General features: G+C 55.0%; 1 protein-coding gene across 9 annotated transcripts; it reads left to right on the forward strand.

The window, feature by feature from the left end:
* The first annotated feature begins 3,776 nt into the window (after window positions 1–3,776).
* Window positions 3,777–24,100, forward strand: ZNF385A (zinc finger protein 385A). 9 transcript variants are annotated; one of them, XM_044227639.1, is made up of 8 exons: window positions 3,777–3,842; window positions 10,507–10,643; window positions 17,819–17,929; window positions 19,488–19,650; window positions 21,542–21,784; window positions 22,134–22,303; window positions 22,510–22,605; window positions 22,753–24,100. In XM_044227639.1, the coding sequence occupies exons 1-8, from the start codon at window positions 3,833–3,835 to the stop codon at window positions 22,981–22,983; spliced, it is 1,161 nt and encodes a 386-aa protein (XP_044083574.1). In that variant the 5' UTR covers window positions 3,777–3,832; the 3' UTR covers window positions 22,984–24,100. The 9 variants fall into 9 exon arrangements, with proteins under 9 accessions (XP_044083574.1, XP_044083581.1, XP_044083580.1 ...); XM_044227646.1 differs by having other exon boundaries at window positions 3,784–3,842; window positions 10,511–10,643; XM_044227645.1 differs by lacking the exon at window positions 3,777–3,842 and adding an exon at window positions 9,280–9,380.
* Window positions 24,101–24,118: the final 18 nt, after the last annotated feature.

Consider the following 24,118-nt stretch of genomic DNA (forward strand, 5'->3'; position numbering starts at 1 on the left):
TATGACCCCCAGGAACTGTGGAACTACTTTCTGGGTTCCCTTCTCTTAAGTGAAAGAGATGATGGAAGGGGTGAAAGGAGGGCTTGACTCCTGCCCATCACCAGCCCCACAAGATCTAGTTCCCAGCACCTCCCAGAGAGAAGAAAAAGAATCCTTTCTCCTTAGGTTTAAGTGCTAAGGGAAGAATACAGAACGGGAGGTCCAAGTTGAAGATGGGGGAAGATGGTCCAGAAGACTCACTGGGTTTCTCTAAATCAAAATAATGAAATGGCTTGAGAGAAAAAGCCACAAAATGTAATCAGAAGAAAGCCAGTGGGTTTTTGTTTTGTTTTGATTGCTCAGTATATGCTAGTAGGTAGAGAGGGTGTTAAATTGTTAACATACTTTTGTTTCTCTAGTGGTAATCCTGTCAAGTAGATACCATTAACCCCATTTACACCAGGGAAAATTGAGGTCCCTGGAGGTTATATAACTTGCCCAAGGTTACCAAGTGAGTGCCAGAGCAGAGTCGAATTCAGCCTTGTCTGACTGAGAAAGCCCTCATTCTTAACAACATCCCCTAAGGTTTAGGTCTTAGAAGAGAAATCGAAATGAGGGAACCCCTCACCGCCCTCTGTCTTTTCAAAGCCAGTCCTAATGTGCCGCAGGAGGAAGGAGAGGGGTGCTGAAATTCTAATGGATTGTTGGAGGCAAAGATGGCCATGTGATGCTGGAGCAGAATTTGGCCACTAGAGGGCAGCATACCCACAACTTTATGGGAATTTTGGGCAGGGAGTGCCTGAAGTCCAATTCCTCTTTCCCCCATCACCCTATTCTTGTTAACTTAGGCTTCTGCCTAGCAGTGCCTACGTCACATTAAACGTATCTGTCCTGGGAGGTCAAGGCTGTGCATGCTCCCATCTGTGACTTCTTGATAACTGTACCTCAGAACTTATTTCCAGAACCTATAAATGAAGAGGGACTGATAAGGAGGAAGAGACCTAGAAAGGCCAAAAGCCACCCAATATTTCCCAGGATGGCAGCTGATGCATAACAAGGCACTGGGAATTCTCAAGGAAGGAAATCTTGTATTCTCCTGCTTGGGGGAGGCATGGAATTGGCTTCAGTCCAACTCCAGGGGCCAGATTTGAGATTTCTTACAGTATGGGCAGGAGGAAATGAGGAAAGGAAGTGAGCTGTGTGGGGTATTGGGCTGGTGTCATGGGTGTGTCTGTGTAGTGCCTGTACCTCTGATTATCAGAGAGTGACAAGGTCTCTCCCAAGGGTACACAATATGAGAAAGGAATTTTGTGGGTTCAGAAAGGCCAGAGTTGCATCTAGCACCTGCCTTCCTGCCCCTGAACTATACTTCTCAGGCTCTGGTCTGTTTCCCCTTCCACATCTCCCCGCCCCTCCAGAGGATGTCTGCCTCTCATCCTGAGACTTGAGCCATCCGGGGACAGGAGGGGAGGCTAGGAGGCCTGAGCCCTCTCCCTCTCTTTGTGCAGAGATGGGAAAGAGGCCCTGGGTAGGGAACAGAGCAGCTGGGGGTGCAGAGAGGGGGAGGGGGCTCAGGAGAGGCAGCTGGCAGGCGGGAAGCTGATCTGGGGGTCTCAAGTTTCCTGACATCAATTAGAGCAACCGGCCTGGGCTCATTAGTAGCCCCGGGTGCAGGGCTCATCAATAATGAATTAACCCCGCACACTGCCCGCCACCCCCTCACTGCACCCCCCCCACCACTCCCCTCCACCCCCGCCTGCCTGCAAGGTCACCCCGCCCTCCAGCCAGCTGCCTTACCTTGGTAAGTTAAGCAACCCCTCTTCTTTTTAAGATTTTATTTATTTGACAGAGATCACAAGTAGGCAGAGAGGAAGGCAGAGAGAGAGGGGGAAGCAGGCTCCCTGCTGAGCAGAGAGCCTGATGCGAGGCTGATGCGAGGACCCTGGGATCATGACCTGAGCTGAAGGCAGCGGCTCAACCTACTGAGCCACCCTGGCGCCCCGAGCAGCCCCTCTTCTGAGACCTCCCTAACTCAGAGTCCCTGGGGACAGTGTGGGAGAGCTGACAAGGCAGAGGGCTAAGAGGTCTCTATTACCAATCAACCACACCTACTTTTTGACTCCTGTTTGTTCTGATTCTACCAAGGAGGTGAGAAAATGGCAAGAGGCAAGAAATGGGGGCAGGGGAGCGGGAAGTAGGATGAATAACAGGGCCTGGGGAGAAGCAGTCTTTGTGATACTAGGGTCGAACAACATGGTGGTAGGTTGGAGCTAGAGTAAGAGGACCTCCTCTGATTGGCTACGAGACCCTACATTCTCCCCCAAGGTCAGATTTGGGCAGCAAGACCTGAGTCCCCTGAGATCTCTGGCCTCTGGATCAGAAGACCAAGGCATTGAAACCCCCAGCATTCTCTTGCCCTTGAGCTGGAACAACTTTTCTTGAAACCAGATCAGTGGGGGTTAAGGTAAGAGACTGCTGAAGTCCAGAACCAGGAACTTGAACTCCTCATCTAGTCTCACTTCCATGCTGAACCAGGAATGCCAGTCCCCAATCCCCCTTCCCCTTCCTCCATGTTCCAAGACTCCAGTCCTGCCATCCTTCCAGCAGCAACCTCTTCCCTGCCTCCACCCTTCTTAAATCCCAAGCGTTCTAATTCCCAGTCACACCTCCTTTCCCTCTGGCTGAGACTGGCCTGAAGCTGGCCGCATGGCATTCTGGGAAGTCCTCCTACCTTCCTCCTCTGGGGGCAGGTATAGACAGGTCCAGGCCATAGCAGCTGCATCTTCCACAGACACTTCACAGACTCCCAGACCCAGACTCCCGCCTCATGCTGGGGTCCCAGTTGCTCATCTCTAATCAAGTCCCCCTGTTAGTCCTTAAAATACATCCCATGTCCTGCACAGCCTCCTGACACTCTCCCCAGCCCGTACATTCTGTCCTATTCCCCATCCTCCCCTCCACCTCACCAAACACCCCACTAGTCCTCTTCAATTGGAGTGGAGCTCACCTTAATGGAGAAGGCCCCGGGTTTAGGTCTGGATGCCTGGTGGATGCTCCTATCCTCACCCCAATTCAGGTCATCTGTACAGGGCAGAACCTCAGTTCTGGGCTTTGTATCATCTTCTGGGAACCCTAGTGATCACCGTTGCAAGCTTATTTTTCCACCTCTTTTTTAGTCCATTGATTGCAATCTCTTCACTCAGACCTTCCCTAAGGACCTGGGCATTTGAACCCCAGCCAGAAATCAACCTGGGATCCGTCTTCAGCTCCACATTTCACCTCTGAAACCCAGCCCAAACATCCTGCTCAGAGAAACAAAGTCAAAGAAACATAGGACCTTAGCATTCCCTGCCCTCCTCCACAGCTGACCCTGCCCAGCCTATCACTCTGAAGAGGACCCAGGTGTCCCACCCAACCCAGGCCCCATCCCTCCCCGGAGTACTCAAGCATTCCCTCACCCCATATCAGCTCATGACCAGACTTCCTGCCCTCAGACTCAGCCCTTCCCGGGAACCCAGGCATCTTAGTTCCAGGCTTCCTCCATCACCTCACACCGCCTTGTAGATGTCGTGTTCCCCCAGTCCTGGCTGCAGTGACACAGTAAATCCAGGAGACCGGGGGCAGCAAGTGGGAGAGAAAGCGGGAGGGGCAAGGAGCGGCCGAGACGCCCCCTCCTGGAGCCCAGGGTGCCCGGGTTCCCCCTCCTCCCGTCTTCACCTGCTGCGGGCTCCGCCCCCGCTCCGCCTGGGCCGGCCTCTGCTCCTCCCCCGACTCCTCCCCCCGTACCCCCAGCCCGGCCAGAACGGCCCCCGGGACAGAGCGACGCGGAACCCCGGGCGCCTGGGTCCCCAACATGATCCTCGGTGAGTGGGCTCTGCGGCTCTGGGCTCCGGGGCTCCTGGGTCCCTCTCAGTAGGTCACCCCCCCAACCTCCCAGCACCGCGGTGACTGCGGCCGCCCGTCAGCAACCGGTTCCCCCTCCCCCTTCATCTGGCTCCACATCTGGGGGTCCCCTCTTCCCCTTTTCCCCAAGCTGCCGCTTCTCTGGGTGATTTAGGGAGTGGTGAAGGGGAAAGCCGAGCCGAGTGAGACCCCCGCCCCATAATGAGGACATTGCGTATTCATGAGGCTCATGAATATTATATGACGGTCTACGAGAGGCTGGGGGAGAGGGCTGGTCTTGGCCTGGTGGAGTTGAGGAAAAGGTTCTGACCCGTTCCCCCCCCAACCCCGCCACACACACACGCCCTCCCCCACCCTTTGCTCAGACACTCCGACATCCTTCTGGGCCCAGGATAAGAGGGAAAGGAGGAAGTGGGGGGCGGGCGGGGAAAAGATGGTGGGTGTAGCTTCGAGGTGTGTGTGGTGGGAGGTGGGAACCTGAGGGTCGGAGATAAGGGGGCTGGGGAGAAGCAGGGGTGGGAAACTGTCCATCCCAGGGCCCCTGCGGCTCCAATCCTGCCTCCGCAGCCATCCTGCCCCAACACGCCGGGACCTGCCCCTCTCTCTCCTTGCTCTGGCTGCCTGGGCCCTTCCTTCCCGGCTTCCTTTTTCTTCCTTCTCCCCCCACCCCCTCTCCTCCCTTGGGCCGGGGGCACCAGGGGACAAGGAGCAACGAAGAGAGTAAGGATGGGGGAGGGGAGCCCCTGCGGGGCTCTGACAACCCTTCAGCCACAGCCACCCCATCCTCATGACCTACATCGGAAGGGAGCCCCAGGGTGGGGGAGGAGAGGGACTAGCTGTGCGCCTGGACTTCTTAGCTCCCCCGGTCTCATAGTCACTGGCCTGTTATGTCCTCTGACCTCTGACCTCTGCCCTGGTTAGGCCAGTTCCTGGGCCCTGTTTATGGTGGGAGACACCCCTCCCTCTCAGCAGGCTCACACACTCCCTGCCTCCCACTGGGGACACCTGGCTCCATGCTGGCGCCCCAGGGCTTCCTGGCTCCTGCCTCAGCCCTCTGCTGGGTCCCTTTGCTGGGTCCCTCTGCTGTTTGCCTCCCTGGCTCTTTTGCTTCCCTTCTTTCTTTCTACCTCTGTTAACTTCCCACTTGTGGGCTTTCTCCCCTTCTGCCCTCCTTCCTCCATCTCTTTCTCTCCCCGTCCTGTGTCTCTTCCCTCTCTCACCATGTTATGCACTCCATCATACCTACTCTGCGAACGAGGGAAGGGAGGCATGAATGACTGGCTGCCTGCCTTTTTCCTGAAAATATCTACAGCAAAGAAGAGATTCCTCACCCAACTCTGGAGACTGTCCCCGCCCTAAAGTGACCCTCACCAACACATCTTGGACTCAGGTCCCCAGAACATGGACTCCACATTCCTCCAACCTCTGCAATCCCTGCAGAGCCTATGTGCCCCACCCTGGGCAGGGGCCCCAGAGGCAGCCTCGTGCTTATCCAGAACAGGCCAGTGACAGCAGCACTTCCCTTGGTCAGTGGGCTCAAAAGATGAACTCAGGAACCTGCTCAGACCTGACCAAGACTCCATACCTAGGTCCAACCAGTTGGACCCCCATCACATCTCCTAGAGGACCCTGTAGTTAATTCCCTCCTTCTGCTTGCCTACGGAAGGGTGGGAAGCCTGCCCACTGGGCTCAGGCCCCACCCCCAGAGCCCATAGTAAGGTTTTCTGTTCCAAATGCTGAGGTCTGCTGAGTCCATGTGCTTGGTGGCCCTGACCAAATGGTGGCGCCCCGCCTACCTGCTCAAGATCTAGACCATGGGCTTGAGTTTAAGCAGATGGTGGTTCTGGGCTCAATTCCCTGTTCTGGACCTTTCTTACTGTCCTCTCCAACTAGGCCTTTGCGGGGAGGGGGCATTGAAGGAGGCCCTTTCCTGTCAGATTGTGAAGATTTCCCAGGGATCATCTCTCTCTCCTCTTCCTGGCCACCTCCTCCCTTTAGCCCTGCCCTGCCTACAACCACCCTAGGGTTATTAAGGATGATATTTTAAGTAGTTGTTCATAATCATCCCCTTGTTGCTTTAATCTTTGACTTCAAAGCTTTTCCAGCCCTCAACCTGCCTCCTGTCCAGATCGGGGAAGTTGAGGCAGAAGGGAACAGATACATGGGATTTGGTCAAGATGTCAAGATGCAGGGATTCGAGGCTCTCCCCCCAGTCCCCAATTTTAGGCATTGCTGGGGAGGCAGAAGAGGCCCAAAGGCCTGAAGAAAAAGAAGGGTTAGAGATGAGAGCCCAGTCCAGACCCCAATCCAGTTCCTCCTTGGCCCCAGAGTTCAATTCCCATCTTAACCCAGTGCTGACCCCATGCTTCTCACCACCTTGGTTGGGGCCCTAATACTACTTGCAACCCTAATCCCAATACCTGTCTCCGATCCCACTCTCACCTGGCACAACCTTCAAGACCAGCACTAACTCACACCCTACCCTTACACCTTTCCTGACTCCTGTGCCTTCCACTCAGGACCACTCCCTGAGCCAGCTCATGGCAGACATTCCCATTCTTTACCACAAGGGCTTGAGGCCCCAGGCCTGACCTAAGACAGCCAAGGGTCTGGGACTCTGACCTGGCCAAAATTTCTGGGGAAGGGAGGAAGGAAAAGACCAGACATCAGTGGGATGGAAGGAGTTAGATGTGGCTTGGTTGTGGCTCAGTGCTAGAGGGGAAACCCTAGCAGGATCAAAGTGCCTAGGGCTAGGTAGGACAAAGAAAGGGACAGATGGACATCCAGCCACAGGTCTGAGAGTTCACCCCCTCTAAAGTGCATTGGGAACTGTCTTTAATAAAGCATTTGGCAATTCCCCACAGAGCTGGGTGGGGCTCTATCTGTTGGAGGTAATTACTCTAATGAGCTTCCCTCTGGAGAGGCTTGCCCCAGCCAGGCCCCAGCCAGGTCCCAACTCCTCCCTGCCCTGCCTGACTGCATTTCGATCTCCTACCCCCTCCAAACCCACCTGAAGCCCTCACCTAGCCTGATGTCAGAAGCCCTCCAAACCCACCTGAAGCCCTCCAAACCCACCTGAAGCCCTACCTCATTTCCTGCTTCCCCAGTCCTCACTATGTTTCTGCCCTTCCCCACCCCCATACCCCATCTCTAGTCTACCTACAAAAGTGTAGTGCTTGAAAACCCTGTCTCTGGAGCCAGATAGACAGGTTCAAGTCCCTCACTAGCTGTGTGACCTTGGTCAAGTAACTCCCCTTCTCAGAGCTGATTGTTGTCATCGATAAGGTGAGGACTCATTTATCTAGCAAACATTTATTGAGCTCCCTTTGTGACATGCCAGCAATTTCCATGGACTCGTTCAATCCTCTCAACAACTCCTTGTGGCAGTGCTGTTGTTTTTCTTTTGCCGAATGAACTCATCACCCAGTTCCTGAGCCTTGGGGCCATCCTCAGGGAGACCATGTATGTCCAGTGCCTGGCATATAGGAAGCCCTCAAAAAGGGGCAACTGTTATTCTCAGGGAATAGGAGAGCCCGCCTGAAATGGGAGCCCAGCTTCTGCCCACTCTGCCCATGAGCTGCCATCAGCCCCTCTTCCGATCTCATAGCACAGTAGACCCAAAAATCAGGAGGGAGACAGGTGAATCTCTGCTTGCCCACCTTGCTTCCTTGCCTAACTCCATCCTCATTTCAGCCTCCGCCCCCACTTCCCTCCCCTTCCTCCTTCCCTCCAGGGCTCCTGTCAGTGGAAGAGATGAGGTGCTGGCCACAGGGAACTGAATCGCTGCTATTTATTTTCCTCCAACCCCAGGAAGTGCAGGGACCTTGCTCTCCCCTTTCTCTCCTTGAACAAGATGGAATCCTGTGCTTGGATCTCATCTCCATGCCTTCCAAGTGAGATTAGAGTCCTTCGGGGGTTATGTAGCCGCGAAAGAATTTGCTACAGAGCGTGACAATCTTGATTTAAATCCCAGTCCTGATACTTATAGGCTGTGTAACATCAGCCAAGGTTTTTAAGTTCCCTGAGCCTCAGTTTCCTCATATGTCTGATGGGGAAAATAGTATCAGCTACTTCCATAGAATCATCGCTGCCTCAGAGATTAAATGTGGTAATACTCAGAACTCATTGCCTGGCACATAGCGGCTCCACAATACTTTTTATTTTCTACTGCCTTTTCTAGAACTCATCTCTGTGTTCTTTTTTCTTTTTCTTTCTTTCTTTTTTTTTTTTTTTTAAGATTTTATTTATCTGTTTGAGAGAGAAAGAGAACATAAGCTGGGCGAGAGGGAGAGGGAGAAGCAGACTCCTTGCTGAGCAGGGAGCCCCATGTGCTCGCTTCGGCAGCACATATACTGAGCAGGGAGCCCCATGTAGGGCTCAGTCCCAGGACCCTAAGATTATGACCCAAGCTAAAGGCAGACGTTCCACCTATTGAGCCATCCAGGCGCCCTCATCTCATCTTCTGAGATGGGTGTGTGAGTGTTGGGGCTTCAGAGAGTCTGGAGTTGGGGAAAGGGGTCAAGGAACTGAGCTGCTCTGGGGCGGGGCAAGTGCCAGCCCAAACCAGCTGCTAGGGGTGGGTGCTGTGTGCCTGGGACTCTGGGAGCACTCAGGTTTCTCTCACCATTCCTGATGCTGCCCAGGGCTCGTTAAGGCTGCCCTGGTCTGGTGTGCCAGGCTTGGGGTGGGGTGTGTGGGGGGGTGCACGCAGAGGGGAGAAGCCCTGAGGGGACAGACCAGGAAGAGAGGTGGTCAGACTGCCCCTCAGACTGTCGGTTCCTCGCTTCTCTCTCCCTTTCTTGCTTTCTTTCTGTCTTTCTTCCCTGGTCTCTAGCTCTGTGTCCAGCTTTTCAGCAGAGTCTCTTTTTTTCTCTCTCATTTCACTCTCTTCCATCTCTCTGTTGTTCACTATCCTTTTCTTTCTCAGTATCTATGTCTTTTTTCTCAATCACTTACTCCTGCTTCTGTCATTCTTTCCTGTTCTCTCTCATTCACTTTTGTCTGTCTGTCTGTCTCTCCTCTCCCCCTATCTCATCCCAACTCTGAGGTAGCAGAGGAGGGAACCCACACAGGGTTTACAGACCCCCAGCTGCCCAAGGGCTAAAGCCAAGCATCCTGCCATTTCCTTCGACCCGTAGCCGTCTAAACCCCAAGCTCCCTGCAGCCTTGACCTCAGGTACCCTGGCCACCCACCCTGGCAGAAGGGACAGACCCCTCCAGACCTTTCTGGACCAGCTCCCTGCCCCCAGCTGTGCCTGAGCCCTCCCCACCCCCTCCCTCTCGCCTCTGATTCCCTAATCCCTGCTCCCCCGCCCTCCCCTCTGCCCCACTTTTCCAGGACTCTGATTGGTTGATTCTACTGACTAGACTGGGGGGAGGGGGCTGGCAAGAGAGGGGGCAGGGGGCAGAACCAAGGGAAGGGGACGCTCTCAGGCCCAGGCCCCTGGGGGGCCAGGGCCAGGCCACTGCCTGGGGGCAGCAGTCACCAGAAACTGAAGGTATGCAAAGGGGCAGTCCTATGGAGGGAGCAAGAAAGAATCCCGGGGTACCCTCTGCCCCAGTAAGGTCAAGGGAGGACGGGGCCAAGCTTGCAGCCTCCTTGCTTTGCCTTTGTTCCTGGGAAACCCCTGTTGTAGGCAGGGGGTTGCTAGAGCAGTAAAGGGCAGCCGAAATTCCCTGACTGGTTGACTACGAGGTCACAGAAGGGAGCTGGGCTAGTGGAAGCCCAGAGGGGTCCTGCGGGCCTTTGGCCCACCCCCTTTGGAGCCTGGCAAGTGTCCTCCCATGGCTCTGGGGGGAGGAGAAAAAGGTTTCCAGGGTGGGTGGGTAGTGGAGTGGCTAGCCTGGACTTTCATTTCCCCTTGGGGTCAGACCCAGGCATTCCCCTCCCAGAGGCCAGGCTGGCAGTTCCTCCTGCCAAAAGCTGGAGCTGAACACTCACAGTAAGACAAAGGGGCCTGGGGGAAGACTGGAAGGTTGGGGGAGTGGTGCTCTGAGAATGGGCCCAGGCAGTCCACCTTCCAGAGCAAATGCCACCCACCTATGACCGACCCCCAGAGATGTCCACAATTAACCAGGATTTCTGACGGGCACAAATCACAGCTCTTTGGGCAGCCTGACTCAGTAGCCCTCCTCCAAATCTATGCCTCAGTATTCCCCTCTGGGCAGTGGGATGAATCACCCACCTGACTCTGTTCTCCCTGGGGTGAGACTTAGCCTTTGGGATTCCTTGGGGGAAAACCAAACCAGAAGAAGAGAGTGACCGGAGCCATGGGGCTCCCAAGTCCTGCTGATCTAGCAGAGAAGGTCCACAAAGAAGGTCTGTGCTCTTTCTGGGTCTGTAAGATGCCTAAAGGTCTTGGGGGAGGGAGGGAGGGAGGGAGGCTGGAGAAGGGGGAAGTGAAAACCACCCAGAAGGGAAGGACTGGTCTGCACCCTCCCCTGGGCCCACAGGGCACTGTGCTCCATTGCTCCGGACACAGCAAGCAGGGGAAGTGTGTGTGCACCATGGGGGTCACACATCTGAGTGTGGGGGCCCCAGCTGGGGAGTGGGATGGACGGGTTTGGGCGGGGCTCCCAAGCCTCAATGTTCCTGCCCCACGTAATGCTTTCTCTGTCCTTCAGGCAGCCTGAGCCGGGCAGGGCCCCTCCCTCTGCTTCGGCAGCCCCCCATCATGCAGCCCCCACTGGACCTCAAGCAGATCCTGCCCTTCCCACTGGAGCCGGCCCCCACCCTGGGCCTCTTCAGCAACTACAACACTGTGAGTAGCAGCCTGCCTGCTTGCCTGCCCTACCCTCCCCCTGGCTCCTTCTTTCCCTCCAACTCACCCCTGCCCTCTTCTCTTGTATCTAATTCCTTATCTCCTCTTAGGACCCCATCTCCCTGACTTCTACAAACATTGTTGGCTATTTGGTACACTACTAACAACAATAACAACAATAGTTAATTTTTGCTGAGGCCTCACTCTGAGCCAGATCCTGTGCTACGTGTTTTATATGATCCTCTCACTGAGTCCAACATCTAGAGGAGAAATGAGACTTAGAGAGGTGACTGTGACTCCAGAGAGGTGGACGGGGGGACAGATGCTAAGCCCAGAAGGAGGGAACAAGCCTGCCTATTTGTAAATTCTAACTCTTTCGCATCCACAGCTGGATGGGGAGGGTCAGTGGGTTAGTGCTTACAGGGCTAACAAAGTTGTCTAGATTGAATACAGCATGAAATAGGGAGCCATCATCTATTCCTGAGCAGGAAAGTGACTTGATAAGAGCAGCATTTGGGCAAGGTGGATGGGACAGCTGGTTGAAAAGGAGCAGAGGCTAGAGGAGCAAAGCCGGGCCTGCAGGGAAACCTGGAAGTCCAGACTGGGCCGGTGGTAGGGCCATGTGAGTGTATAGGAAGGGGAGCGGCAAGGTGTTTCCAAGGAAATATTCCTAGGCCATGGTGACCAACTGGTATTTGGGGGTTTGGGGAAAAGGGAGAGGATGAGTAAAGACTGACTCCAGGATTCAAATCTCTGTGACTGGAAGTCACCTTGACAGGGGCAGGGGTTTGGAAGAGGAAGCTGGTCCGGGGTGGGCTATTGAGCTCACTTTAGGACATGGTGAGCTGGTGTACAAGTGGGATGTTGAGCCGGAAATGTCCAGCAGACAGTTGGAATTTGGGTCCTGGCAAGTGGGCTCGAGCTAAAGGTTTGGGGGAAGTCAGTTTTATTCAGCTCAGATAACCCATCATCAAACCATATTCAGCTACAAACGTTGACTGAGTTTCAACGACGCACCAGGCACTATAGTAGGTGTTTCTATACCTGATCGCACTTCATCTTCACCACAACGCAACAAAATAGACATAAGGATTCCTGTTTCACATAAAACAAGGCAGAAACTAAAGCTCAGAAGGGTTTAGTAATTTACCGCAGTTGACATGGTATGTGCCAAAGGTATGATTCAACTCCATAGGGAAGCTGTTGTTTTATCGCTGTTTCACAGATGAGGAAATTGAGTTTTAACTATAAGCAAGGCACTGTTCTAGATACAATGGAGACATGAGGGGAAAAATGACAAGGTCCAATCTTGAAAGACCTAATATTCAGGGGAGAAATATCGACATCTATGCAGTGATCTATAACACAAAACAGAGCAAGAGTTCCAAATATTGTGACAGAGACACAATGGTTCAAGTGAACAAAAAAAATTTTGAGCACCTATTAGGTGCTGGGTACCGTACCAGGTGTCATGGGTACAGGACTGTCTGTGCCCTTGAGGAGCTCATGCTCAGTAGGAATGATAACAAGTGAACAGCTACCCTATAGTGTGAAAAGAGCTGTGTCAGAGGCATTTAGCTTGTATGTGAGCCCAAGCACGGTGTCAGGAAAGACTTGCTGAATGAGGCAGTGCCTAAGGGACCAACCAGAGCTGAACAGGAGAAAGAGAACAGAGGAAAAGAGATTGAACCCGGAGGTGACATATGATTTGGGCTTTGAAGAATTATTAGCAGGATTTTAAAAGGGACCTTAGAGAACATTCCAGACTGAAGAAACAGCATGAACAAGGGCTAGAAAAGAGCACTTGAAGAAGGGCAATTGATTCAGTTTGGCTGGACCAAAAGGGGCTGAGAATATTTCCTTCCACCCCCTACCCTCCCACTGTCATCCCTGTCCCCCCACCCCCCACCCCCTGATCTGCACACCTTATTTACATTTACCCTTAGGTCTCTCCAATGTCATTTCCCCCATTTTATTAGATGAGGAAACACAGACCAGAGTGACCAAGTAAGTGACTTGCCCAAGGTCACAAAGCTAGTCAATTCACATGGATAGTTCAGGCTTTCTGACTCCCACAGGGCTCAGGCCCCACTGCCTCTAGCAGGGACTAGCTATTTAAAGCCATGAGTGCTGATAAGCTCAGAGAGTGCCGCGGAGCATTGAAGCAGCACCAACTTTGGCATCTGGCCGGCAGGATTTGAATTGACATTCCAAAAGTACTGGCTGTGTGACCTTAGGCAAATTGCTTCACCACTCTGAACCTGAATTTTACCAGCTGTAAAAACTAGATAGTAATAGTATCAACACACAAGGCTGTTGGGAGAATCGTATCACATAGTCGTAATGCCTGGCCCAAAGTAGGTGTTCTGTGTTAGCCACTAGGATTAGTATGTTATTGCTATTATTTTCATTTAAGAGAGGATCAGAGAGAGAAAGGTAGTATGGCCAAGGCCTCAGCCTTTTAGAAGTAGACTTAGGCAGCAGGAACAGGAGGAGGCTCCAGCAAAGGAAATGGAAGAGCCACTGGAGGGGGTGGGGAGGCAACCTGGTTCCTGTAGAGTTGGAGAAGCCAAGGGAGAGAGTGTGGCGGGCTGCATCAATAGTGTCAAATTCTGCAGGGGAATGAGGACTGCAGAAAAGCTGCAGACAGCCCATTGGCAATACTGTGCAGCAGTTAAGTACATGGCTTTGGAGTCAGGCAGCCCAGCTTTAAATTCAAATCCCAGTTCAGCCACTTACTAGCTTATGACCTTGGGCAAATTATTTAACCTCTCTAAACCTCAGTTCCCTCATCTATAAAATGAAGATAATGATAGTACTTATTCTGAATAGTGATTGTGTAGATTAAATTAGATAATCCATGCAAAGAGCTCAGTACAGAGGCTGGTACATTGCAAGGGCTCAGTCAACATTAGCTGGTGATGGTGGTGGGGTGGCCGTGGTTTTATTTTCATCGCAGAGTCTCTCCCTCCCTGGACTAAGACCTCCAGATCTCTCTCCTACTGGGGCAGTTCCTACCTCTTAGACCTCTTGCCACGTTATGCTTTCCTCTGCCCTTGGATGTCCCTCTTTGTCTCCCAAAGACAATCTCTCTCTACCTCCAGCCCCCCCCCGCTTCACTCTTCTCTCTGTCCTATGTAGAATGGGAGAGGGTGAGATCCAGAGATGAGAGAGGGGGGAACCTAGGACTTGTCCAGAGAGGATGAGCAGGTGTCTGGGGAGTGGGTTGCTCTGCCCTCCTGTCCCTCAGCCACCAGTGCTGTCCCTACTTGACCACCAGAGGGCAGCAAGTGCACGAAACATAAGCTCTTTGGGAACCTGGTTGTCCAGCAGGTGGCGGGCGACGGAACGAGGTGGGAAGAGGTTAGGGACGATGTCCCCAGTCTGAGGTCGCTTCTGCTCTGGACGCCCCCGAGCTCCACCGTTCAAAGGAGTCGCTGAGAGCGCAGAGCCTGACACCTAGGTACCTGGGCTCAATTTTCCCTCCTTAGTAGAAGCGACGTGTAAAAAGGACAAAGGGGTAGTGCTTAGAGGGAAGAGAAGGGTCGTTTGGGGACCTGGAAGAGAGGTTGTTAGCAAAGAAGCGAGGGCCAGGGCAGAGGGGATGGAAGAAAGAAGAAGCGTCCGAGTTAGAGAAACAGAGTCGTCCAAAGGATTGGTGGGTCCAGTGGAGACACTGGACCCAGGACTCTTCCTGGGAAGAGTGGAGGAAGCCGAGGTCACCTGGTCAATACACGGTCGCCGGGCCGAGCGGCCCCTCTCCATGGCAAGGTCTACCCTGGAACGTGTATCTGGATACGGACACCCCTTCCTCTCCTCTTTTCACCCCAGCTCCGCTTCATCCCTCGCTGGCTCCCTAGCCCCACCCCCGTCCGTGGCCCGCCCTCGGCCCCGCCTCTGGGGCGGGCTCCGGTCCCGGCCAGCACCGCCTCCCCTTCTCCGGCCCGGCCGGCCGCACAGCCCCGAGCCACCCGGGCAACGAGCGCCGCGTCCCCGGCCTGCCAGGCCCGGCCAGGCTCGGGTGCCCCGCCCGGGTCCGCCGCCCCGGGCCATGGAGTCGCGGCCCCCGGGGTCCCGCAGGGTAAGCCACCCGGCCCCTCTTCTCTCCCTGACTCCCGACGCTGCCGCAGCGCCCCCCCCCCACCCCATCCCCGCCCGCCCCTGGCGGGCTGGCTACCTCTCCTTTCGCTTGGTCCTCGGGTTATCTGGCCCATCCCCCATAGCTGGCGCGGTCCCAACCAATCTCTGGATCCCAGCTGGCACCCCCAGACTGTTGCCACCGTACTGGATACCCCCACCTCTGCTTCTCAGATCCTTGGAGTCCCCCAAATCTTCAGACTTCCCATCAGGTCTTACATGTACCCTCAAATTACCACGCCGTTTACAGCCCTCTTATCCCAACCCGGCATCTCTCCCCTTCTCAGCATCCCTCCCCCACCAGCTTCCACCTACTCTTTAGACACCCCCTAGCTCTCTTTCTTTCCTATTTAAATTCTTCCAATCCCTCAATTCTTCCCATCCCTGAGATTCCACCCTCATTCCCTTTTCACCTTTATGGGGGGGAGGGGAGAGGATGGGGAAGTGGGGTGGTCAAACAAGGGGCAGCGGTTTCCATCAGATAAAGGGCAATGGAAGGAAATATAATCGTGCCCCCCCCTCGTGTTCCTGATCTGGTTTCCTCCCTTCCCTCCCCCTTGCCCTTCCTGATTCATTTTGCCCCAGCTTCAGGGAGCCATTCCCCTTCATGTGTGCTGTTGGAGGGCAGGTGGGAAAGGAATGTTTTTGTGGACCTTTCCAGGCAGTGTCTAGGCCAAAATCCCAAGGAAGGGGCTCTGGAGGGGAATGGGCTGTGGGAGATGCTGGCCTTCACCCCTCCCCAGAGAGCTGTCATCTAGGTCACCAGGGCCTCTTGACCTTGGCCTGGAGCGGCACTTCAGTGGCTCACATTCCACCTGCGCAGGGATTGGGCCCAGGAGCCCTCACCTTCAGCCTGGTGTCTCCTCAGTTCCTGGAGGAGAAGGTAGGAAGGACCCACCACCCTGGGTTGGTGTCCTCTTCCCCACCCACCCCCATCCCTGGCTGTTGTTTATGGTCTTAAACCTGAGGAAGGGTGTATGCAAAAGAAAAGGCTCTCAGCCTGACAGGAAGGACCCAAGTGGGGCAGAGACCCATTCTTCCAGGATGGTTGTTGGGACAGTCAGCCCACAGGTCAGCCTCAGGGCACTCTGGGGAGCAGGCTGGGGCAGAGACAGAACTGGGACCTCTGCTGTCCCCTCTCCATCCCACCTCTCTCCCTACTGCTGTCATCGACTTGGGTTTCCTGGCCCAGATTGGGTTTCTGTTTGGGCTGAATTCCATTCCCCACCCAGCTTGTGAGGAAGCCCAGGGGTTGAGGAGAACCCTGGGGCAGGGGGCTGGTGGGGGGCAGGGGGTGTCTCTGGGTAGGGAGGACTGATGCCTGGGGACTGGGAGCTGAGGGCAGTTGTCTGCCTCCCCTTTCTGATTAAAGCCTGTCTCCAACTTGGTCTGTCTTTCTTTCTGCCAAACACATCATACATTCACACAGATAAACACACAGCTGAAGATTACACAACCTGACCATTCATGGCGTCGGCAAAGCCCCCGACACAGAAATGTTGATACATAAATGATGTACACACAGCACATGACACTCCTTCACACTCCACCCATGCACAGATTGATCACAGCCTGCCTAGACACACACAGTCACACCCATTCTTCCCTTGTTTGGCTTCTCTTTGAATAGGACCTGGGTTTCCAGAAGGTGAAAAGTGAGCTACTGCAAGGGGCTGCTTCCAGCCAAGGACAGACCCAGTGACGGGACACTTATCAGTCAGACCAGTCATCTGAACTTGGTCATGGCTCCTGCCTCTACTACTACTAAATCAGGCAGCCCATTTCACAGGGATCTAAAGCCCCCTTCCTGACATTACCCCCAACCAGCCAGTGAGGCTACTGGGGAGAGTCAGGATATAGGGACGTTTCAGATTCCAACCACCTTCGTCCCCCTGCCTCATGTTTCCGTCTCTCACCAGTATCTTATGGGAACCATGAAGACCTGGGAACAAGGAAGGGGCTCAGCTGAGGAGCTAAGGAACCCCAAGTCCCAGCCACTATTTTCCACTTGATTCTTCCACCTAGAAGACAAAACTTCAACTCTAATTTCATTCCGTCCTTAGGAGAGGTCCCAGCCATCACTCAATCCTCAGTCCCGGCTACATTCCAGTCTCGCCTCTCCCTGGCTGCCTAGGGGCCAGAAGGGAGGAGGACTGTGCAGGGAGGCAGTTTTCATGCCTCTAGTCCCCTGGCTTCATCCCCTGATAGCTGAAGGCCTCAGAGAGAAACTCCCATCCTCTCCCCTCCTCTTGTGAACTCTTGGCAGGAGACTGTGAAGACATCTGCTGACCCAGGGTGGGGGCAGAGACGGTTCCCAATCACGCCCAGTCCCACAGCCCTGCCCCAGAGAAAGAGTTCAGAAGATCTCTCTGCTGCCAGACCAGCCCAGCTTCTTAGTCTCCCCCCACCACCACCGCCACTAATTCTCCTTTATTCGCTACAGCCATGTGTTCTCACCAGAGTTCTTTTACTCCCTTTAGATCTGCTGCCTCAAGAGGTCTAGGAAGTGTGTTAGGGCAACCGGGGCCGGATGGGAAGCTGGGAATATCTGTCTCCTGGGACTAGAAGCTTGCCTTGGTAGACATCTCCCACCAGAGTGGGGCCAAAAGAGTTCAAAGGGCTCAGCTGAAGGCCCTAGGATCTGGGGTGCTTTGGGACTTCCCATCAATTGAGCTTCTGGTGGATTTGCCTAGCTAGAGGCCAGAAAGAGAGTTGGATCGTCGTGGTGTGATGAACTGAGACAGCAGTCCATGTTCAAGTACCAGCTCAGCTGTTAACGCGTCATAGGACCTTGGGCAAACCACTTCTACTTTCTATCAAATGGGAGCAAGGGGCCAGTTGCTCCCTCACGTCCCTTCCTGTGCGGTGAAGATTGGGCTAGGAGGAAATCAGGGGACTGAGGCTCAGAGCCGTCAGGCCAACAGAGAGCTAGAGAGGAGTTTCTGGGGATTTTGGTTCAACCAGCTGCTACAAATGTAGGGGATGATGGACATAAGCTTGTGCTGGGGTTCCTGGCTCACCCCAGCCTGCCTCCACAGATGGACCCTGTGCAGAAGGCTGTACTCTCCCACACTTTTGGGGGACCCTTACTCAAGACCAAGCGGCCCATCATTTCCTGTAACGTCTGTCAGATTCGCTTCAATTCTCAGGTAAGAAGCGTAACTGCTCAAGGGGGTGGGGCAGCAATAGCCAGGGGATGTCAGGGGAGGAACAAAGAATGGGGATACTGCAGGAGGGGTAGGGGTGGATGGAAGGCACTTGAGAGGTACAAGAGGTGGCTGTATATTTCAACATGAAGTAGGCCAGTCCTCTATGGTTGACCTCTCCCTCGCTTGACAACTGAGGCTTCCCTGGTTCAGAACTTCTTACAACACAGGTAGCCATCGTGTCTGCATGGGAGAGTGGCCTCTGGCGCGCTAGTCCTTGGGCACTGGGCTGAGTTAAGACACTGAGTCCCCTGCAGAACCTGTGCCTCCATGACCTCTGCTAAACTCCTCCCCTCACCCACCCACTTCACTCTAACCTCCCAGCTTCCTCCTCTCTCTACCCTTTCCCATGACAGACTTTCCCATGGAATGAAACCACCCAAAATGCAGAACCTAGGTGTCAGGCCTTCCAGCCGTCCTCCCTCTGAGGCTCCCCTGGGACTTCTGTGTGGGTCTGGAGGGGACTTTGTGGAGTACAAGTTCTCAGAGATTTTGGAGAAAAACAGCAGAGCCTCATTCTGCTGAGTAGGGGGAAATAAAGCACATTCTGTTTCTCTATCCAGTCCACACACACACACCATGATGCCAGGCTCCACACATCACTGCCCCACCCCTGGGCCGTCAATCTTCTTGATTCATCCACACTTTTTTATTTCTCCTCTGTCCCTGTCTGGGTGACCTTGGGGCTCCAGGACTGTATGTTCTTAGCAGGAGGTACACATAGGAGTCAGGATAGAGCCAGGACCAACCCCACTTTAGGTCTTTCCTTTACCTTAATCCCAGGCATCCCCTCTCCCAACCCTGGCTCCACTCCCTGGTGGAGGGCAGAGAACTAGAGGGGCAGGGGGCCAATAGTAGGCAGCCTTCCCCTCTTTTGCCCTCCCTCTCCCACCCCCACCAAGTGGCTCTGTTTTGACAGCTGTCTCTACTGCTGTCTCTATCTCTAGAGCTGGGCTTGGGGCCAGGGTCCTCCAGGGTGTCCACAGAGGCTTCAGGAAAAATGAGAACCAGGGGAAAGTAGTCAGGAGAGAGCCCAGACCTCAGGGCTCTTTGGGACTCCCAGCCTGAGTATAGAAGCGGTGAAGGCTGCCTCCCAGGACCAGGAGACATAGGCAAAGAGGGCCAGGGGGCCAAGAGATGGCTGGCTGGCTGGCTGGATTGCTAGGACCATCCCATTTAGGATTCTATTATAGGTTGGGGTAACCCTCACTCACCCAGGACTAGGTAAGGAGCCAGAGTGAGCAGCCAGGCCCTGGGTGTGGTGGTAGGGTGGAGCCTGGGCTAGGTAAGGATCCAGGTTTCCACCTACTCAAGCTTGAGAAGCTAGTCTGAACCCCAGAAATAACCAGCCCTCCTTGGCATGGGGCTTTACATCTCACTGGTACAGTGAGAGAGTCACTGCAGCCTGCTGAGACCACCCCAGTACCTGAAGGAGCTCTGTGGGGAGAATGGTCAGATGAAAGGTGATCTCAGATTCCATTTTCTTCCTTCATCCCTAAAGAGCCAGGCGGAGGCACATTACAAAGGTAATCGCCACGCCCGAAGAGTGAAAGGCATCGAGGCTGCCAAGACCCGAGGAAGGGAGCCTGGCGTCCGGGAACCTGGAGACCCAGCTCCCCCTGGCAGCACCCCCCCAAACGGGGATGGTGTAGCCCCCCGTCCAGGTGTGTCTGAATCCCGCTCACCCTACCCTCTCCCCGCATTGTTCAAATGATCTTGTCTCTGTTCTTTCCCCACTTCCTAGAATTCTCTGCTTTCATCTCCCTCTTCCTCAGCTCCTACCCCACCCTGACCCAAGGTGAGTCCTAGAGCCAAGCACAGTGATACAGAATTTCCATCCTGTCACTCTCACTCCCGCCCCAGCTTCTCTCGACAGAGTCCCCACTGTCTGTCCTCCCCACCGCCCAGTGACTCAGAGAGGGGCTAGGGTGAGGCCACCTGGCAAACTTCCTCAAGAAAAAGGGAACCATCAAATCCAAGCAGAGGCTCCTTCATCTTGGGGAGAGGGACAGGGAGGGATTAGGACACCTCAGGGCCTGCCTGGGGGTACTGAGAGCTCAGGAAACTCAGGCCACTCCCTGGATGATCTTGGTTGATCTTTTGACCTCAGTGGGCCAGGGTTTTCTTTCCTGGGAGTGAGACTTTTTAAGATGTTTGAGGTCTTTTCCAGGTTTACAAAAAGCAGCTAGCTCTGAGATTCTTTCTCCCTCATGGCTGGTGGCCATCTTCAATCATACTCCCAGCCAAGAAATTGGAAGGAAGAAATATCAAGACAGGAAGATATGAGCCACCCGCATCCTGGGATTACCACATCAGATATCAGTCATGACCAACTCCAGAGACTGGAAGAGCCCCATTTCCTCTTATCCTTGCCTGTCCTTTCTGCCCCACCCTAAGCAGAATGAAAATCAGGCATCTGCTTCACCAGCTTGGGAACCAGGACCCCACTCTCAACACACACATATGCACACACAGACACACACACACATCCTGCAGAGAGGCACAGACAGGGCGGGCAGGTGAGCTGAGTTCTAACTGTGCTCTGGCTGCTTAGTCTGATCATTTTTTAACTTGTCAGCATCTGCAAAATGAGAATGATGATGATCGTGGTAGTGGTAGCTGACATTTCCTGAACATCACCGTTCTAGGTGCTTTATGTATACTACCTCATTGAATTAGATCTGATGGTACATCTCGAAGGAGATCATGATACCTCCCCTACTTGTGTAAACCATGAAACCCTGTCCAGATTGAGGTGTGGGTGTGCTATCTGGATTGACATGGGGTAATGGATGACAGAAATGAGCAAGAGAAATAAAGGGAAAGCTCGTAGGATGGACAAGCAAATGCACACCTATGGGGGTCCGGAGGTCCCTTCCTACAAGTGCCGCACTCCCACTGCCAGCCTCCCCACGACCCGGAAACTGGATCGGCCGCTGGAGCAAGAATGGGAGTGCTAGAATTTCCCCTGTACAGAGGCAGAGCCCAGCGCTGAGGGCTGGGGCCTGTGCATCTTTAATCAAGCCATGAATTATAGAGCAGCCTGCATCCCTGTTCCTTCTCCGGTTCTGCTGTTTCTATTTCCCTTTTGCCATGTCTGTAACTGTTTCTCCTGACCTCTCCTCATGCTGCCTCTGCCCCTTCCTAGAGCTCTTTGGCATGCCTCCCTGGGGACTGGGCAGTACTCTGGGAAGGGGCTGGTCAGGCAGGAAGCCTAGGCCGGCTGGTAGGCCATTGAGACCGGAATCCTTGTTCCATGCCTCTCCCCATGGCTAGGCCAGGTGCCAGCTTCACCCTGAAGAAGAGCCAGTGGGGCCAGACCCCTCAACCATTCTCAGCTTCTGGAGAATGAGCCAGGCCTCGGAGCCTCACACCCAGCCTGCAGCAGCTAAACCACATTTGGCTCTGGCCCAGGGCATGAGAGCATGCATGTTGTCACAGGGTGGGGACTCCTGGGCCCTTGCCCTCCAGGAAATGGGGGTGGGTTTCCTCCACTTAAAGAATTTTCTCCAAAAACCATCTGGGGTGACCCCTATGTTTCTCCCCTAACAACAGTTTCCATGGAGAATGGACTGGGTCCAGCTCCAGGATCCCCAGAGAAACAGCCTGGCTCCCCATCCCCTCCCAGCATTCCGGAGACTGGTCAGGGTACAACCAAGGGTGAAGGGGGGACTCCAGCCCCAGCTTCCCTGCCTGGGGGCAGCAAGGAAGAAGAGGAAAAGGCCAAGCGGCTGCTCTACTGTGCTCTGTGCAAGGTGGCAGTGAACTCTCTGTCCCAACTTGAGGCTCATAACAAAGGTATGGACTCTCCTTCCACCCCTAGTCCCCTGTCCTCAGCCCCCTCCTGTTCCCTACCTCCTAATTCATTCCCCCAACATCCTGGACCCTCTAAGACTTACCAGTCTCTCTCCCTCCCAAATAATCTCCCCACCTCCTTAGTCACTGACTTTCTTGGTTCCCCCTCCACCTGCCTTCTTTACCTGTGACTCTCCCCTGATCCACCTTGTGTTTGGGGGGCATCCCAAGGGATTGGGGAAAACCCCACAGTTGATGCTCCCCTATCTTTTAATTGGGAATGTGTTTGTCATCTAGTAGGCCTGGAAACTTTTTCCTCCACCCCTTACCTTCTGCCCTCTGTGGGCTCCAGGTACTAAGCACAAGACAATTCTGGAGGCCCGAAGTGGGCTGGGCCCCATCAAAGCTTACCCTCGTCTGGGGCCTCCCACTCCTGGGGAACCAGAGGCCCCTGCCCAGGACCGAACCTTCCACTGTGAGATCTGCAATGTCAAGGTCAACTCGGAGGTCCAACTGAAACAGGTGGGTCCAAGGCCTTTCCCAGGAACTCTAGGGAGTTCTATTCACTAAGTGGGGAAGAGAACAGGGAGCTTGGGTGAAGGCGCTTCTCTCAGGGTCTGTCCTTGGTGCCACAGAAAGGGCGGAGCCAGGTGTTTGGGGGTGTGGCAACCAGCGTCGGTTGCTCCTTTCCCGGTGGCTCACAGCCCCCTATCCTCTCAATCCCACAGCACATTTCCAGCCGGCGGCACCGAGATGGCGTGGCCGGGAAGCCCAACCCGCTACTGAGCCGTCACAAGAAGCCTAGGGGCGCCGGGGAGCTGGCGGTGAGGCCTGGGCGCCGGAGAATTCGGCCTTGTGAGGGGGAGGGACGGAACTGGGGGGAGAAGGCGATGCGGGCCGGCCTGGGGAGAGGTGGGGTTTGCGAGTCGCTGCCTGACTTCTCTCTTTCCCCGCCCCTCTCCCCCCTGCAGGGCACGCTGACTTTCTCCAAGGAGCTGCCCAAGTCCCTGGCGGGTGGCCTGCTCCCCAGCCCCCTGGCGGTGGCTGCGGTGATGGCAGCGGCAGCAGGCTCCCCGCTGTCCCTGCGTCCGGCCCCAGCCGCACCTCTTCTCCAGGGACCGCCCATCACCCACCCCTTGCTCCACCCGGCCCCCGGGCCCATCCGAACTGCGCACGGACCCATCCTTTTCTCCCCCTACTGACCTGAACCCCAAACCCCCTCCCATTCAAACCCCCCCACCTCCAGCCGGGACCCAGGCTTCCAGGCTCCAAGCCTGCCCCTACTCTCGGCACTCCCTGAATGATCTCTCTCCTTCCCCCCCACCCCGAGGTACGGGGTTCCAGGAAAGGGGAGGGGTAGCGGGGGAGGGGGGCTTCAGAAGGGGGGGAACACCCCAGATCTCAGGGAACCCCGCCCCCTGCCCTTCCCTCTCCCCTAGAAAAGGGGGGGCCGTCTCACCCCCGAGCCCCCTTGGAGACACCCCCCCTCCCAAAAGCCATGTCCATTCAGCCCTTCCCCCCCAAACCTAGCACAAAACGGGGTTCACAAGCCATGGTCGGAGTCCGGGGGGGCAGAAATGGATTTTCCTGGCAATAAGCGGACTCTGGGACTCCGGCCCCCTGCCCCCAAACTGAAGCGCTTCCGTGAACACCCCCATCCTCCGCAGGGGGAGGGGAGCGGGCGGGATCCTGGGTCCCTCAAAAGCACTTTGGTTTTACCGCCTGCAACCTCACTGTGCCCGCCCCGCACCATGCCCCAGCCCCAGGTCTACCTGGGCCCATCGCAGGGGGCAGCACTTGGGGGCATCTCTGGCACTTGGGTGGGACCAAGTAGATGCCCCTACAGACCCTTCCCTCACCTTCTTCCTCCCCAGTCTGGATTCCATTCTTTTCACCAGCACCCATCGCCCAAGGGGTACCGAGGGGGGCAAGGGGTGTCCAGTCCAAGCCCACCCCCGCCTCGCCTTCCGCAAAACTGTGAGCAAAAAGCAATAGAAGCCTCGCCCCCGCCCCTCCCCTTTCCGCAGGATTCGCTGAGTCTGTAGCCTCCCCCGTCCTCGCTCCTAGACCTCATGGCTGTCCCTACCACCAAACACCTCCAACTGCACAACTTGGGCGGGGGCGTGACCTCCCTCCCCTTTCTGTGGTTTCCCTGTCGTCAGCCCTTACAGCAGCCGACCGGGAGGGGGACGGGCCCCCACTGGCCTTCCCGTCCCCATCAACTCTTTATGCTTGACGATGTAGCAACCCCGGCCCCCCACCCACGTCTTCCCTTTTCCCTCTCCCCGACAATAAAGTCTGGATTCGTTGCCCTCCGTCCCCCAGTCTCAGACTCTC

This window comes from Neovison vison, chromosome 12 (genome assembly GCF_020171115.1).
Source record: "Neovison vison isolate M4711 chromosome 12, ASM_NN_V1, whole genome shotgun sequence".
Taxonomy (NCBI): domain Eukaryota; kingdom Metazoa; phylum Chordata; class Mammalia; order Carnivora; family Mustelidae; genus Neogale; species Neogale vison.

Excerpts from the sequence above, each read along its gene's own strand:
- ZNF385A (XM_044227637.1), top strand. The coding sequence starts at position 15,388 with ATGTGTGCTGTTGGAGGGCAGGTGGGAAAGGAATGTTTTTGTGGACCT. Across the intron at positions 17,930-19,487 it reads AGATTCGCTTCAATTCTCAG|AGCCAGGCGGAGGCACATTA; the intron begins GTAAGAAGCGTA and ends TCATCCCTAAAG. Across the intron at positions 22,606-22,752 it reads GGGGCGCCGGGGAGCTGGCG|GGCACGCTGACTTTCTCCAA; the intron begins GTGAGGCCTGGG and ends TCCCCCCTGCAG.